Genomic DNA, 16992 nt, shown 5'->3' on the forward strand with positions numbered 1-16992 from the left:
GTAGCTGCTTATTGTTGTCATACTCAGAGCAAGCTGCTCTTGTGCTATCGAAGCCTAGCGCGCCAAGCGGAGTGTTCCGCCCGCCAAGGCAGCCCTATACTCGTATATACCCGGTAATACCCGCTACTTGGTAATGCACGGTCTAAAATCCGATATTTGGGGATACCCTCCCGAAGACTTACCCTAGCCTACCCCCGCTCCGTTACACGATACCTTATAGAGCTTAAAGAATTTATATGACTCTGATTTCCAAAATATTGAAATTTTAGGAATCTTAGACTACGTATTATAATTTAATCTTCTAATATTTTTATTACACTGTAATGAAAGGACGAATTACTGAATTTTCGGATTTCAGACCGTGCATTACTAGGTAGCGGGTATTACCAGGAATATACGGGTACGCAGCATCCTGAACGAGTGGACCGCCAAGACATTCTGGCACTTCTCTCAACATATGTCATGGTTGTTTAGACAGCTGACTGTGCAGATCGTCCCCCGGCTTGGTTGATGAATTGTAGTATCAGTTCATCTCATCGACTTCATGGAACGGTGGGACCATCACGCTCCGGATGATGGATTTTCTCCCCAGCCTAGGAAACGACGTTTGATAGGAAAGCACCCTCACGGTTAGAGACCTAAGAGCCTCTTCTACGATTTGCATACTAGACTAGGCGTATGCTAAGGATTCATAGAGAGTTGGACCGGTTCCTTTTCTCAAACGATCAACCCTCCGCTCCCACAGGATTCGTTTCATCCTAGTACATTACCCACATTACTCTGCGAGTAGCATACGGACCATGAAGGGTTTGGTAGGATGGATTATAAGGCTCGGAGCTGAATTACTGAATGCCATGTCGATCCACACTCAAGACCGAGGTTTAAGAAAGCCATATTCCAGATTCATCCACACAATCATTTGAACAAGCGAACGACTTACTAGATAAGGCAAGATTTGGCATGCAGGTCCGAACGCCTTCCCCCTGCCTCCACGTGCGAAGGATCGACGATGAAGTTTTCGGTCTTCATCGCACGATCACATTGGACCTCTTCTACAACGCGACGTTCCTGCCGTCCCGGCCTCGGAGTGTCGGAGGGTCGGAGGGTCGGAGGGACTTTGGGATGGCACAGAATTGTTCTCATTGCCTAACTACAGGAATACCTGCTTTTAGTCAACATTAGCAGTAGTAGAGCCAGTGAAAGCAATTCAGCAGTATTCGAATAATCTCGTATTGTTTCGTAAAGTGGAGACTCGAGGGTAGGTAGCTGAAGAAGAACCCCCACGCTACTGTTGTAGAAGGACCATCTTTTCTTTTTGAGAGTTTGAGAGATAGCAAAGTCAAAGCTCAGACTGGTAGAAAAAAGTTCCGAACGGCGTCAAACACTTGCATGTACCTTAAAAAAATTTCAACGACTGGGCCGCCCAACAGGCCATACATAATACACTATCACTCTATCACCATCAATGTTGGCTGTTTTCGGTTCGACATTCTCATCAAAATCATGGCTAATAATAATGATTGGATGATAGAAAGCCATGCTAAGGCCTGCAGCAGGTTGGGCTTCGCCGTTAATATCCTGCTTAATGATCCTTCCCACTCTACGATGCTGCACCGTCCATGCATGCAGCATAACGGAACATCTTGTTCACAGCGGTCGGAAGTATCACTGGCCGGACCGAATATGTGCATGCAGGTGCGGGAGAGAGAGAGGTGTGATATCATTGATACAGGCATCAAGGGTGGGCTCTCACTGGGCTTCTGGCCCTCTTCCTGGCACCTGCAGCTGCGGTCAGAGTGCGCTGATCTTCTGCTTGCTTATGTCGTCCCAAAAGGTGCACCAACGATCCATGCCTCCGAGCCTCTAAGCCTCCAAGCCTCCAAGCCATCACACGGTCAGACCACTTCAAGTCCAACGTGCTGCAAGCCGTCTGCACTCCGCATTACTCGCTGAGCAGGATTGGGTGGAGGCACGGAGACTTATACTACATCAGGAACCATCTCGTTGGTAAGGCTCAAGCTAACTGGCAAGTGCTAAATTACCCCATATCTCATCGTCCAAGCGGTTCAAGATCTCTACAAAGGAAGCAACAACGTCACTGTGTCAGGCGCACGCTCAGGCCTCTTTGCTTTATGAATATTCCGACCAGACCGACATTCGAGACGAATAACATTTTACTTGCCGGGTCGCGGCTTACCGCTGCCATAATCTTAAGGCAGACAAGGGAACTTGATTTCCCTTCCGACTCCTTCTTTTTCCTTGAGGTACTTTCGGTACTTTCCTTAGTGTGGGGTCCCAGACTCCCAAGCAGTTGGCTTGGATCCACAATTATTTCCTTTAATTTTCTTTTGATTTGTTTCCTACCATTATTCATTAGACTACCTATTCCAATCCTGATCTTGTTTGCAGGAGTGCCAAGTATACATTAATACCCTTCCTCACCCTCACCTGCTACTTATATCCTCCTTCGGCCGCCTTCCCGTGACATGCACCCCGGCATGGAACCGAACATTCTCTCTTGCAAAATACTATCCTCCCATCGCTTTCGCTTCTCCACCACCTCTTCCCGACGCCAAATATCTCCCTTCCCTTATCACTAAAAATACTTTCACCATGACCATGGTCAGTGTCACTGGAGGGCACACCCTTCCCATTCCGCCGTCACCCATGGACTACGCATCCACTGCCTCTGTCAAGCAGATCCATGGCGCCTTGGCCGCCCATCACCACCGCCACATGTGGATCATCACGGGCCCAGCAGGATGTGGCAAGAGCACCGTTGCTCAATACGTTGCCAAGGAATTGTCGATACCATACATCGAAGGAGATGATGTGAGTGGGGCTACACAACCTGATACGAATCCTCATATGGACCCTGCAGCCCAGCTGACGGAATTCGTTGACTAGTACCACTCCGATTCCAACAAGCAAAAAATGTCACAAGGATCCCCCCTCACCGACATTGACCGATGGGATTGGCTCATTACCCTTCGAGAAGCTGCCGTGGCTCGCCTCTCGCCCTCCAAACGCTCAGCAAACAAACGTCATGATGGCGTCGTCGTCACTTGCTCTGCCCTGAAACGCAAATACCGTGACGTGATACGGATCGCCGCCTACAATGACCACGACGTAATGGTGCACTTCATATATTTAAGAGCCGACGCCGACGTGCTTCTGGCACGAGTGACAGGCAGGAAGGGCCACTACATGAAAAGCGCGATGGTTCGGTCACAGATGGAGGCGCTGGAAGAGCCTGATGCTACAGAGCAAGGAAGAGATGTGCTGGAGGTCGATTGTGGCGCCAGTCTTACACAGGTACAGCAAGAAGCTGTCAGAACTGTGAGGGAGGTTCTGGCCGATGACCAATGAGGACGTTGCCAAAAAGGAAGCCGCGTGAGACAGTCGCGTTTGCTACTGTTTGATATGCGCCGCGGAATCCAGTCTCCCATGGAGTAAATGATGTATTTGGAAGCAGGGCAGGTATGAGGAGAAAAGGGCAAAGTCAAAATGGACACCTGAAATGTGACACCCGGGGTCGCATTACAACTGGCAACAGGGAAAAAAGACACGCGACACCTGGGAAAAAGAAAGGTTAACTACATAGTGCTGCATACATTTCTGGCGCTTGGGTTCTGGAGTTTTCGGTGGTGGAGAGGGATCATGTCAAGCAAAAGATTAGGCACACTCGTCATGCGCTTACCGTCTTACGCTCATGCCTCCTGGGAACACGTTGCCCTTCGGTTCCGGCCCATTGTGACCGACACTCGCATATGCAAGTGAGCAATTTCGGATATTTTTGAATGTTCCGGAGCATACCCATGTCGATCTATCGGCGAATTCTCCGCGAAGCAACTAGCAACTAGGTGTGTCTGTGCCTCTCGCATAGGGCTCACCACATAATTTCAGACCGCCGCGTCGTCCATCTCCTTACTTCGTTATGCGCTTCTCGCTGCATCCGTCTAGCTTGCTAAAAGGGGAATGCACTATTCTCTTGGACACCATCTTCTTTCTCTACTTCAGGCCTGTCAGCGGTTCACAAAAAGCACAGTCTTACAGAAATCTCAGAGATACAATGATAAGGATTTCGTTAGTCGAGCAATGACCAATCTGACGGGGAACATGGACATTGAGCTATGATGCCCGTCCTGCAAGGCCGAAGCATGGGACTGCGCTCGAAAAGATCGAATGAGAAGCCTAGCCGTGGAGACAGTCCTAAAATCTCCCAGCAAGCTTCATACTAAGCACGAGCACCTGCGGTTCACCCATCCGTACGATCTACTCCTGACCTCTTGCACTCCCCAACGAGCGAGAACATTTCGCTCTAATGGCAAATCTCGCCAATCAAACTTCCGGGAGTCTCACCTTTGGCCCAATCTGCTCCGGTTAGGGAAAAGCAATACGCTATTAGCCCTCCCAGCCGAGCCAGCCTGCAGCAAGGATGACGACAATCCCTCCAGCACGCCAAGCCGTCCCACAAAGTCACCGTTTGAAGAGCCGGTCCGCTCTCGATTTCACGTCGATTCGGCACACCGATTCGAAACCACGTGTCATTTCATGTTCGACACGGCTCCAGAAAAAGCGTTGGACGAACGCAGAAATTTGCTCATCGACACTGCTGCCGTCGGACTCGTACAGCTTTATGTGCATACTATCTTGTGGTCTGGCGCCGGACCCCTACCAAGTCTGAGACTCCGCTCGTGGGGCGACGGATGGCGGCTCGTGGAGTCAATATGTGTAGATGGGGTCAGGAGTGGGTGGGACGACGGTGATGGGAGGGTGCGTTGCGTCATGGATGGATGTGTACCTGGGAGCAATGACGTGTTTGGGGGAGGGAAACCCTTTTTCCAGAAGCAATGACGTGCTTCGGGGAGGGGGGAAGCCTGGTTTCGCCAACGAGATAGAGTGATGAAGCGTGACGGTCTTCAATAAAGATAGGTAGGGAGTAATTAAACCATTTTCATCACGAACGCCTACGGGCCACGCGAGGATCCTCCGACGGCGTTAGGGTCGCTTACTGTTTCGTTTATAGTTCGTGCACGTGGAGAAGGACATGGCCGCAACGAGGGAACAGTGGTTGGTATCCCATCGAGTCCGTTCTCCTCATCGAAGTGCACGCGGCGGGAACGGAGGGGGAACGGTTGCAACATGCAGCATTGGAACGCATTGGGTAGGTAGAGGGGAGTAAGCATGTGGATATCGAATTGTATACCTGCGCCGCGCTATGTACGTGCACGGATATGAACAGCTCCAAGACTCCAGAATGGAGGCCATCGTGGTAGGGCAATCGAGCGTTCGTTGCTCGGTGAGACCATCACCCCCTTTCGCTGAGCGGATGCGTTGCAACGCCATCCAATCGATCGATCGATCGATGCAACGAATCAGTTCGACCCCTCCTCGACCCAATCCCTCTATCCAACCTCGCATCATGATCGCTCAGTGTACAAAGCCAGTACCCGGTAGCCTGTATTTCTCCCGGTTGGGACCGCGGCCCTCGTTCTAAAAAAGCATGACCCGAGAGCACTAAATCATGGACTCCTCACCTCCTCCACCCTTCCCTCTCCGTTAACATACCTGTCCGGCCCATCCGATTGGCGGATCCCATTCCCGGTCCCGTTTTCCTCGGCCATATCATCCATACTCATCTTTCCTCCGCCACCGTTCTTCATGAAATCAGCGTACAGTCTTCCGCCCTCACTCCCAACTCTTCCCTTTCTTTCATCCCTGATCTGCCCGCTCGCGCTTCTTTCGAATCCTCCTCTTTGACTTTCAAAGGTTCTCCTGGCCCCACCGCCTTCGTCGGTGTCACTGCCAACGTGCGTTTCGCGCTGATAATCCGAGGGTGTGGGAGGTATCTCGTTGTTGTTGTTGTTGAATCTATTGAGCGCGGCTTGGCGGGATGCGAGCGAGCCGGTGACGAATTCATTCTCCACCATCACGACCATCCAGACGCCAACTTGGTCATCACTTCCCAGTAGCGGCGTGCACGAGATATATCTCGTACGTGCACTTTGATCTGGTGGCCCTCCCCTTCTGCTGCTGGGTCTCGAGTCGCCATTTGTCATGTCATTATTCTCCTGGCCATGCGGTAGCCAAGTCACTTTTGCGGTGACAGCAGCGCCGGATTCGAACGCGTCGAGAAGCCCTTCGCGGACATGCGAAGGACCGCCGATGCGGGAAAGGAAAGGGGATTGAAGGAGGCCAGGGATGCGAAGGGCGGGGGAGACGAAGATGATGCGCATGGAGGGGTGTGGGCGGACGAGGAGGTACTGTTCATTCACTGTTAGCTGGCGTGGGGTAGGATGGGGGGAGGTAGGCAAGAGGAGGGAGCATAGCTACGTTTTGATAGACACCGGGCAGCTTTCCGGATGGCCCGATAGAAGAGAGCGCCCACGCGTTCTTGTCCTTTCCTTCTTCTTCTTCATCATCATCGTTGCCCAGAACTCTACGCGTACGCCTCATCCCTGGTTCCTGACGGCTGTGGTTTCCTCTATAGCTGATAGTTGAAGCATTGTCTTGCACCGAGCTCGCGCGGGAGTGATGCTGGAAGACGGACGATTCGTCCAAAGAGAGCATTTGGCCGAACTCGCTGAGCGTTTTGAGATGTCTTTGAGAGATAGTATCGTTGGATTGATCGCTGTCTCGATTTCGGTTTGGCCGATTCTCTGCGAGATAGTGTGCGAAAGAGTCGAGGCCACGGCCATCTTCGATCAATCCGGAGACATCTATTTGGGCGCCGATGAAGTAGCGAACAGAGCCTCGATTGTCGTAGAGAGGCGCTGTGAGAAGGAGGTTCATGAATGGTGTACCATCTCGCCTGTAGTTGAGAAGCGTTTCGCAAGACTCTTGTCCAGATTTGATTGCTGTGCCAATTCGGGCGACGGTTGTTCGGTTTGACTTCGGACCTTGTAAGAAACGGCAATTTCTACCTAAGACATCATCTCGCGAGTACCTTGACGTGCGATAAAACTCTTCGCTGGCATAGACGATGGGGCAGTCCTTTATACTTGGGTCCGCTAAGCAGAAGACTTCTGCCAGACCCCCAACAAGCTCGCGCATGACAGGCATTCCTTGTCCCGTGATTTCTTTGACCATGCTTTCGGTCACCACTTTCGTGAGACAATTCGTAATATATGCCGGTAGAGCTTCATTGATCAAGGACTCGAATGACCTCTTCGACCTCGCCTCGAATCTTGGGTCAATAGATGCCGCGGGGCAAGGACCCGAGGGTTCTCCCGGTGTCGGTCTTAATGTCTCGGCCAAAGCATTCGCATACTCTACGGCCTTCATGGCCTTCTGTGCCTCGAGATAGCGTACGAGTATTGGGGCAGAGTGTGGTCGATAGCGATTGAGGAAGGCAGTAAATCGGAGGAAGAATGATGGATCCTTGAGAATGACGCGCAGATGGTCACCAGAGAAGAGCTGCTCAGAAAGGGTATCAATGTTCTTGACTTTGGAATTTGGAGGAGGCGGTTTGAGGTCGAAGTTCTGGTCACCGGATCCTCTCCTTTCCGGCTTCGGCGCACTTTCTGGGCTACCATTGGATGGTCCTGAGGGGAAAAGTTGGGATGGGTGTACGGAGCGTTCTGCATTCCCATTGACTTGGTTCTGTTCTGGGGAAATACGCTTCGAAGGTGGTAGTGGGAATTCTGTGTCCATTCTTGGCGATAGATTTGCTGAAGGGAGGACGACAGGCTCTTCGTTGCTGAGAGTGTGATTGTGATTTTGCCGTTTCGTGGCAAGGCTGGGGTTGCTTTTCTTGTGCCGCGGTACGAGGGCGTTGCTCTGATTTGGAAGTGGAGTATCGTCGACGAGGCTGTCGTCTTTGGTAAAGTTGGATCGAAAGCTTTTGCTGCGTTTGCTGTCTTTATTATGCTTCAAGCCGTTTCGTATACGTCCCATATCAAGACCGACATCGAATACTCTGCGCGACATGATGGGTAAATTCTTGACGGCAAAGGGACAGATGCGATCAAATATCAGAAGAGAGTCGTAGAAGTCAAAGGCGTCGTCTGAAGGTTGCATTCAGAGAAATCCGAATCGAGAGGCTATTTACGGCATGGAAAGGCAATTCATCTAGACCGCAGCCACAGCTGACGGTGGGGAAATGAGATGGACAGGGAATTGTTCATAAGTCGAATGGTTTGATAGGTCAATGATGATGTGAGCATCTAAGATAGGGCAAGCTTGCGAAGTTGGGTGGTACCTGTATGCAGACACGGGTATGGAAGTTTGGTGCACTTGCTGTCCTCATGTCTTACCTCGGTCGGGAGGACAGGCAAGATGGACTTGGTGGTGTGGTGGATGTGGATGAATGATGACATTGAGAGTATGGAAAGATATGTGATTGGCTTGATACACCATCTGGACGTGTAGTAAATATTGGAAAAATGGAGAGAGTTGGTACAGAATGATAACAATGATGAGATCACGACATGATTTTCGACGCTGGCAATGACCCAGATAAAGATTGGTACTAAGTCGGTGAGATCTAGATTCAGCCTTACAGGCTATAGTCATTCCATAGTCATTCCATACCTTACTTACGACTAAGGTAAACTAGTCGTTGCCAAGCTGAAACCTGAAGACATATTAATATAGTGAAACACGTCGTTTTAAAAAGAGAACAGCAAGTGGCTTCCAAACCTTCTTCGGAGGTGGCTCCTTTCGCCTTCGCAATCTCGGCAATTGCTGCAGATGTAGAGTACAGGGATGTCAAAACCCGCTTGGTCCGTGCAGATTTCGCGTGCATCAAGACCGCTAAGCAATTGTATGCATAAGGTAGGTACTTTATGCATGCCCAGCATCGACCTACTTAATAATGACCTGTTCCTCTCACAACAAAGCAAAGCTGTCGCTCCGTGAATTCGCTGCGGCAAAGCAAGTAGGCAACCGATCTTTTCTTCTGACGACCACCTGCAGAAATCCTAGGATTCAAGTTGTCGAGGTGATCGTATGTTGATGCTCCGAATTGTCATTATGATTACCATACTCCTCTTGAATCTTTGCTTTCAACGCCTGGCGAAAAGCACAGGTGGCAACTGACGTGATTAATATTGCCTTGTCTCATGCTGCCAGTGGGTAGCTCGCATCATCATTGCATCTGTCTCCACACGTCGGCCAACCTGGCACTTACGAATGGATTCTCGGGTGCCTGGTGCAGCATTTCCCCAAAGTCAAGTGTCGTTTGGTTCCATCCGAGGTTGCATGATATCCCTTCTACCAAAGTCACCATTTGAGATTCTCCAATACCCTTCCGACACGAAAACAACCAAAGCCGTCAATCGGCCCCATTATCGAACTTATATCTCTACGTCTTCCCTACAAGACCACCCTGAAGCACACTATTTGGCAAATATATTAACAACACACTCGCCATCTTCGTCGCTACTTGACTGAGGTTCCAATCGCTGGAGCATACATCATCTCCTTTCTCAGGCATCACTTGTCAATCAGTCAATCTTCTTGTCAAGCCATGTCGCAAAGAAGAGTCCTTGCCGGGTACATCAGGGTAACAAGTCGTCGATGAGGCAAACTTGCTAAAGCTTTGGCAGGCCTTTCCAAGGTCATCTCTCTCACAAAGCTGTGCAGGATCTATTTCGCCCATATGGTAAAGTGCTTTACGGTGTAAATCGAGTTCCTTCCTGCATTACTCCATCAGTACCGCCACTGATACACGGTTCAAAAGCAAAGGTACCATCACACGACTGGCATGACTGGCTGCCTTCGTACATGGGGCTATGTTGAATTCGAAACCGAAGCTGAAGCCAAAAATGCTATTCAAGGCCTAAAGAATGGAAGGTAGGAGGTTCCCCCCGTTCGTTATGATGATTAGCCATTGTTCTGAACTCGAGTCCTTCCAGTTTCAGTACCTACGGCAACCATCTCAGAATGAAAATCGTTAAGGCGGTAGGAGCGCTTCCTATGGACGTGGATGACTGGATAGGCGAGCTGGCCGAGGGTTGGGCTTATAAACCCAAAGTTGCCGATGCAAGCGACGAAAGCAAAGGCGTGGAATCACAAAACCCTGCCAAGCTTTATGATCCTGCAGATGTCAATACGGGCGATAAAGGCAAAGCTATAGCATCACCAAGCCCTGCCAAGCTGTATGATCCTGCAGATGTTGATACGAATGAAACAGGCAAAGCTGCAGAGTCACGGAGCCTCGGCGAGACTCATGAAGATCCAGACATTGACACGGGAGACAAGGACCAAACCTTAGAACCATTGACCCTCTTCGCCATTCATCGAGGTACGAGTGTCCACACGCCGGACAAAGACCAACTTGCGGTGGCACCCAAAGAAAGAGCGGCCTGAGTAGAGTCGCTGCAGCATCAAATTCGCATTTCGTACTCATTAGCGAGAGAGAGTCACAAGGGTTTGGTGCCCCAAGAAATGGCAGTCGCACTATCGTCGCAACTCTACGCCTGAATCTCACGATCAAGAGCATTCTTTTGTACATAGTGACCTCTTCCTTCATCTTACGGATTGAACGATTATGACACGGAGCAGCACGAAGCCGGGATGAATGGCAAAAATGCAAGAGTTGCCGTTAGAGGGAAATGGGGATTTGAGCTTGAGTCGGAGAGGAAGGAGAGGACTTTTGATAGCTCTTGGTTATCTTCTGCGAGGGAGACACAGCCTCGATCCCAGCATTACCCACCCAAACCATTGAGCCCAGTATGCCATGACACCGTAATCCATTCCTAAAAGACCCGAGCAAAGCCCAGGCACAAAAGAGATGACCCCGGCCAAGATCCCAAACTTCCACCGAGCCGATACGAACCACTCAACCCATCCACCCACCAAAGCCTGCAAAAAACAAAAAGACGAGCGCTCTCAGCCCTGCCACCTTTCCCCAAATCCTTCTGTGCGGGACTGGCATCTTGGATCTCATTCTCTTCCAAAGCACACCACTCCTACCCCGCCACCGTGGCAGCAGAAAAACACAAAGCGATGAGCCAACAGCACCCACCGATACTACACCCCCTTACCTCACCGCACCCCTCTTTCCCTCCCCAATCCCGCCTCTCCCCTTCCTCCACCGAAACAATCCCAACCGAGAAACAATCTGCAAACAGACGGAAAAGGTAACAAATCGGTAAGCATTAGCGGTGTCATTTGAACTTTTGTGTCAGTCGTTGGTGGCTCGGGTTCGATGTTGGGGACGGGGTGTCAAGATTAGCAAATGTTCCGAATTCGTTCAAGGTAAATGAATCGAGGTACGCAGAGGAGGTAAGAGCTGAAGAGGTAATGGATGTTGCGTTGCGTAGGGACTACGTGGATGAAATATGAACAAGCCAGCGATGAGTCGACTCAATAAGACCGCGAGTATCTTCAAGAGGGAAACAAATCACCTCAATACAATACCGATCTGAGGAACTTGTGTAGTGGACGGACCATTCGTGTTAGGGCCATGACAATGTTAGTACTGTGAACTGACAAGGTACAGCGACTTGACCCGTGCTCACGCCAGAGCGCTGGCCATTCGTCACGGTTGGCACCAGGGTGATCCAATCCGACGCAGTAGGAAAGGGTTCGGTAGACCGGACTTGAATGCATTTGGCTAACCACCACTATCTGAGCAAGGCCGAAGGTGGACACCTCCCCTATGCGAATCAAACGCTCGTTGCCAAATTTCCGGCTCGCCAGCACCTAAACCTCAGCCTGTGTCCACAATTAGCCACCAAATCCAAAAGATCTCCAATAACATAGCGCGGCAAGTGTAAAAGTCCAATTGCCAGCTCGCACCGCCAGAGTAGATTTTCAACATACCTTGACCGCATACTTCCTCTGCGGGAAATGCGTGGACTTTTTCTTTTGCTTCTCCGTCACGATCGTCGCCTCATGCTTGCTCAACCGCCTCCTGATCGCCCGGGTCTTCTTCGGACGTAGGTCGAGAGGGAGGTACTTTTTCTTCGCGTAGAAGATGCGTAGTTGTTGTCGCTGGTTGGAGTTGATGACGGTGAGGACGCGGGCGACGGATTTGCGGAGGTCGTGGCTACATTGCACCGAGGGTTAGATCTGCTTCCATGGAGCCCAAAGGTAAAAGGCGGAGCGGATTGGGCAGTACGCACATCTTGTGAAGCTTGGACGAAGCGCCTCCGGCGATCTTCTGGGTGCGGAGTTGACCTAGCTCTGTCTTGAGGTCCACGAGTTGCTTCTTCAGATCATCCTTGCTCTTGCCCCAGAGCTGGCCGGTGCGGACTTTTGAGGATGACTGCAGGCACCATCAGCGATGCTCAAGGGCGTCTAGATTGAGTCACCTACCATCTTGATGCTTTGTCGCGGTGGTAGAGGTCCTTCAAGATGTCGTTGTTCTCGATCACGAAAAATGTGCGGTTGAAAGTTCTTGGCTTCCTTAGCGCCACATCTTAGCGAGCCTGCAGCGCCAAGACCTGAAGGCATCTCCGAAGTCCATATGTCCGCCAAGACATCTGTCTTTTTGAGTGTCTTCAATGATACCACCATGAAAGCTTTGAAGGCTCCGAACCCGGAAGAAAAAAAAGCACCTCCTTATATTAACACACACAACCTCCAAGCAATATGTCATCCTCAACGGGCAATGGATGGGCTCAGCTTCGTCAACAAACAAGAACCTTAGAGTCTCAGGTACATTGTCCTCTATGCTGTAGAACTCTCCTCCGGGAACTTACAATTTCTAGACAGAAGGGTACTTCCACAAATACTCCCAATTCTCGCAGGCTACCGCCATCCCCCCGAAGCCTACGGAAGATGAGAAACAGACCGAGGCAACCATCCAGGACTTGCTTGAAAAGGTACGCAGTTCAATCTCCACTGCACGACAACCTAGTATGGGCGGGGCTCGAGCTGACATCCGTACCCTACAGCGAGAAGCACTAATCACGCAACTGACCCGCCTCCTGGACTCCGAATCCCCCCTCACCACCTCGGCCCTAAAATCCAACAACCTCACCCGCCACCGTGAAATCCTCCTCGACCACCGGCGCGAACTCGTCCGCTTGAAAGCCAGCATAACCGACGCGCGTCAACGTGCCAATCTGCTCTCGAACGTACGCTCCGACATCTCCGCCTACCGGAATTCGAACCCCGCAGACGCCGAAGCAGACTACATGCTCGATGAGCGGAACAGGATCGATAGGAGTCATACCGTCGCGGACGGGGTGCTGAGCCAGGCGTATGCGATTAACGAGAGTTTTGGCACGCAGAGGGAGACGTTGGCGAGTGTTAATAGGAGGATTGTGGGGGCTGCTAGTCAGGTACCGGGGCTTAATAGTCTGATCGGGAGGATTGGGGCGAAGAAGAGGAGGGATGGGATTATATTAGGGAGTTTCATTGCGTTTTGTTGTCTGTTGCTGTTCTTTTTAATGTGACACCTGGGCAAGAGAGTTTGGGCAGCATGGCGTTTGGTGTCCGACATGAGTGGAGAACGTCTTGTACGAATGGGGTATCTAGCATCCAAAATCCTGATGTAAAACATCAATGTTCTGCTTTCGCACCGACAACTCCCTCGCGTTTCTTCCCACTCTCAGGCCTCCTATTGCTCTCAACCAACCTCCTGGCAACGCCAATCAACCCCTCCCTCTCCCCAGGGTCCGCATCCCCACTCCCAGCCCATCTGATCCTACAATTTCCATCCACCAAATAAACATATCCCACTTTCCCATTCGCCATCCCGATGCTGTCTCTGACATCATCGTCCACTCCTCTCCTTACCACAAAGCTCCTTCCCCACTCCGCCCTACTCTTTCCCTTCTTACTACTCCCCAGGAACAGCCGTATCAACCCAGCCTTCATCCAGTCCTCTTCGACATTGATCCACACCCTCTGCAGCCCTTCCCCCTCCAACTTCTCCACCTCCACCGCCAACGCCGGATTTCGCTTCTCGCCAACAAAAGTGAGGGTCTGCCGCTCCGCCCACGTTCCGCTGAAGACGCTGACGATCGACGTCTTGTCCGTCAATACCGACGTCGTAGATGTAGTCGTGGAGGGTGTGGCGAGTGTGTACCCCATCATGTTCGGGAAATACAGCGCCGAATCCGCTCTGAACAGTTTGGGCGGAGAAAGGAACGTTTTGCCCCGGTGGTGCCGCATGTTCGTCCATTCTCTGAAATACGGCTTTGCGACCTTCTTCGTTCTGGCATTCAACACGCCATCAGCATTTGCGTTACCTTGTGTGACGAAGCCTCGAGGCTGGGACGCAGGGGGGTTGAATACAATGCCTTCCGCCGCTCGAGATGTTTATCGTAGTTGACAAAATCAGCCCTCCGTTCCCGCCATGTGCGGTAGTCTATGCCGCTGTTTTCGCCCGGGATGGGCGGTTTTGGTTGGCCAAGGGGACGGGAGAGGGGGTTGGGGGTGGGATCTCCATCGGAGGGCTGTTTAGGGGGGGGTGTTGTTGGCTTGGGGGTTTGAGGCAGTGTGGATGTGCGGCGGTAGAGCCATTGGAGCGGCGATTGGCAGGAGGGGTAGAGCCATTGGGTGTGGAGGAGAGACCGCGGTCTCGTTAAGAGAAAACGTGGTTGGAGCATTGCAGAAGTGGTAGCATGCGGGAATGTTTTCGCTCGAATGCTAGGGTGACCATACGGAGAGGACATTTTCATAATGAGTCTTTTAGGGCTCGGTCTCTATGGCTCTCTGACTAGGCGATGGGATATGGAATCAAGAAGAGAAGCATTGGTCACAAAAGCATCACCGATTGGAAAGAGCACACTTGCTAGTTATATGAGGAAGCGTGCAGCTTTTTGGGCTCGAACAGCATCACTTCGGTCAGATACTTGCGAGATCGAGTCCATTGATACTGCAAGTACAAGAGAAAAATATATATGAACACGAAAGCATATGCCACCGACCCGAAAATCCTAGACGGCGACGTAACGAGCACTTGGGAGATATTTCTGTTATTCCACACATCTTACATAACGATTCGCTACAATCCTCGCTTTTTTATCCACCTCAGCTCGTTCTCGCTCCAGATCTCGCTCGGCAAGATGTATCCCCAGATCTTCCCCTTCCATCTCGTGCAGCGAGACAATCTTCTCATCAAATGGTCCAGGCGGCAAAGGCTTGTCCATAGGGCTCCACAGTTCATGAAGTGCAAATCTATCGTCTATCATCTCTGATGGCCAAGGCAACGAATCGACCTCCGACGCCTTGCGTTCGTGTAGGACCGGTTTAGAGATACCAGGTCGTGCAGGGTTTAGACGAAGGTACCGACGACGTAGCAAAACGAGCAGTAGAGTCGGGATAATGGCCAGTCCAGTGATCGCTGCAACCACTATGCCCGCAATGACACCTCCAGTAAGACGCTTGGTGCCGGCAGAAGACGTTGAAGTTATATTGGGGATATTGCCGACTGCACCAACGGGGCTTTGATGCGCGCCAAGAAGAGTTTCCAAAGCCAGCTGTGAGAAACCACCCACTGGGGTCTGAATCGCAGCATTACCATTCTCATTGCCTCCTATGACATTCGATATGCTTGGATGAACCTCATAAGGTGCCGCGCCTTCAGAAGGATCGTAACTGGTGGCCCACGTATGGTGGTTCAGCGAAAAGATCCCCAGACCTTGGGCAAACATTGGGGATGTGTCGCAGCCTGTGCCATCCGATGGCAGGACTTGCTCACCGATGGGTTGGATACCACCCGTCACCAGCATCGTGTGGTTACCCAATAGGTTGCAGCTGTGGCGTGAGCGACGATTACTATCTTCGTTCACGCGGATCCACTGGAAGGAAGGTATGGATAGCACGTAAACATTACCGTCTGAACCTCCGAAAGAATTGCCCCAGCCACCGAAGACGTAGATGGAATGGCTGCTTTGATCTGGCGCGCTGACAAGTACTGAACAACCCATGTATCGCCAGGGTGGTACATCTCCTGTCGCCACTTGCTGAAACCAGGTTCCGTTTCCGATATCATAGATAGACACGTTCGCAAGCGGCCATTGAAACGAGGGGTCAGATAAATCGGAATCCTCCAAACCGGACGGTGCTCCAGCGATGTCTGTGAACCCTCCAAACGTAACCAGGACGCCCTGCGAGCCGAGAGACTCGATGAGTGTTAGGTAACCTTCAGCTATAGTGCCATCTCGGTTCATTTGGGATGTCGAAGAATTCATGAAAGTAGCAGATCCCTCGTTGAAGGTTACGAGGCCTTCGATCATGTATGGCGTAGAATTGGTTTCGGCATAGAAGCTTGGATTACTCAAAGGAGTAATGGCACCACCTAGATAGTAACCTACTGAGGTTGTTGAGCTCTGCGCAGACATTCCGATAAGTACACGCTGAATAGGATCGCCCCCCGGATTCATTTGGGTCCATTGCCTTTTGCCTACATTGTATTGATATATGGCGTTTGGTGGAGGTATTCCAGGTGCTCCCGGTGCCACGCTGATTGCGCCGCCAAAGAGATACAGGCTAATATTGTCTGAGAACATACTTCCGTCGTTGAGAGTGGGAGCGCTGGAGGCAAAAGTGGTGCCATTCTTGAGTATCTGTTCCCATATGGAAGTGTCTGCGTTGCTGAAGGACTTCGACAGATCGATCGTGTCTATGGTGGTTGGGATTGAAATTGAAACATTGCCATTCGTTACCTGGCCACGTCAGCACAAAGCATGATGTACCAGGCCAAAGCCGCAGTTCAGGTCTTCAAACCGTTCGCAATTCTCCTCCATCGACATATAGTTTGTCGTTGACCACAATTGAGGAATGATACAGTCTATTACAAAAAGCACCGTTGCTTTGGGTGACAGCCAGCGTCGCCAGCAAAGAGAGCAAAGAAGTAAAGAGAATTGCATGGCTGGCATGCATGGTGGCGGCGGACAACGACGCATCGGATGTTGAGACAGGACGGACAACATTTACTATTAAAGAGATCGAGCAGCGAGAGCCTTACTCGACGGACTACCTTATCCGGCCGCATATTGCAGCTTTTCCTGCCAGGATACAAGATCCGAAGATGGTGTGGGGCTTTCTACATCATCAATGTTTGAAGAGACCATGCGGAGCCGAACT

The 16992-nt window shown here is 51.1% G+C and overlaps 7 protein-coding genes across 7 annotated transcripts; 3 read left to right on the top strand and 4 right to left on the bottom strand.

Annotated features, from left to right (window-relative positions):
- Positions 1-2667: 2667 nt before the first annotated feature.
- On the top strand, positions 2668-3369 carry HO133_002635 (uncharacterized protein; the record flags this gene model as incomplete). Its single annotated transcript, XM_037293560.1, has 2 exons — positions 2668-2832; positions 2908-3369. 2 exons carry the CDS (start codon positions 2668-2670, stop codon positions 3367-3369), a joined length of 627 nt encoding a protein of 208 aa, XP_037150389.1.
- A 2156-nt stretch (positions 3370-5525) lies between these two features.
- HO133_002636 (uncharacterized protein) lies at positions 5526-8022 on the bottom strand (the record flags this gene model as incomplete). Its single annotated transcript, XM_037293561.1, has 2 exons — positions 5526-6266; positions 6337-8022. 2 exons carry the CDS (start codon positions 8020-8022, stop codon positions 5526-5528), a joined length of 2427 nt encoding a protein of 808 aa, XP_037150390.1.
- A 1687-nt stretch (positions 8023-9709) lies between these two features.
- HO133_002637 (uncharacterized protein) lies at positions 9710-10314 on the top strand (the record flags this gene model as incomplete). Its single annotated transcript, XM_037293562.1, has 2 exons — positions 9710-9798; positions 9861-10314. The coding sequence occupies 2 exons, from the start codon at positions 9710-9712 to the stop codon at positions 10312-10314; spliced, it is 543 nt and encodes a 180-aa protein (XP_037150391.1).
- A 1338-nt stretch (positions 10315-11652) lies between these two features.
- Positions 11653-12270, bottom strand: HO133_002638 (uncharacterized protein; the record flags this gene model as incomplete). Its single annotated transcript, XM_037293563.1, has 4 exons — positions 11653-11664; positions 11773-11998; positions 12075-12217; positions 12268-12270. The coding sequence occupies 4 exons, from the start codon at positions 12268-12270 to the stop codon at positions 11653-11655; spliced, it is 384 nt and encodes a 127-aa protein (XP_037150392.1).
- Positions 12271-12543: 273 nt separating this feature from the next.
- Positions 12544-13352, top strand: HO133_002639 (uncharacterized protein; the record flags this gene model as incomplete). Its single annotated transcript, XM_037293564.1, has 3 exons — positions 12544-12609; positions 12663-12776; positions 12849-13352. 3 exons carry the CDS (start codon positions 12544-12546, stop codon positions 13350-13352), a joined length of 684 nt encoding a protein of 227 aa, XP_037150393.1.
- A 106-nt stretch (positions 13353-13458) lies between these two features.
- On the bottom strand, positions 13459-14576 carry HO133_002640 (uncharacterized protein; the record flags this gene model as incomplete). Its single annotated transcript, XM_037293565.1, has 2 exons — positions 13459-14116; positions 14197-14576. 2 exons carry the CDS (start codon positions 14574-14576, stop codon positions 13459-13461), a joined length of 1038 nt encoding a protein of 345 aa, XP_037150394.1.
- A 303-nt stretch (positions 14577-14879) lies between these two features.
- On the bottom strand, positions 14880-16788 carry HO133_002641 (uncharacterized protein; the record flags this gene model as incomplete). Its single annotated transcript, XM_037293566.1, has 2 exons — positions 14880-16571; positions 16633-16788. 2 exons carry the CDS (start codon positions 16786-16788, stop codon positions 14880-14882), a joined length of 1848 nt encoding a protein of 615 aa, XP_037150395.1.
- Between the last annotated feature and the right edge of the window lie 204 nt (positions 16789-16992).

The sequence above is a fragment of the Letharia lupina genome (assembly GCF_014066315.1).
Source record: "Letharia lupina isolate WasteWater1 chromosome Unknown contig_15, whole genome shotgun sequence".
NCBI lineage: Eukaryota > Fungi > Ascomycota > Lecanoromycetes > Lecanorales > Parmeliaceae > Letharia > Letharia lupina.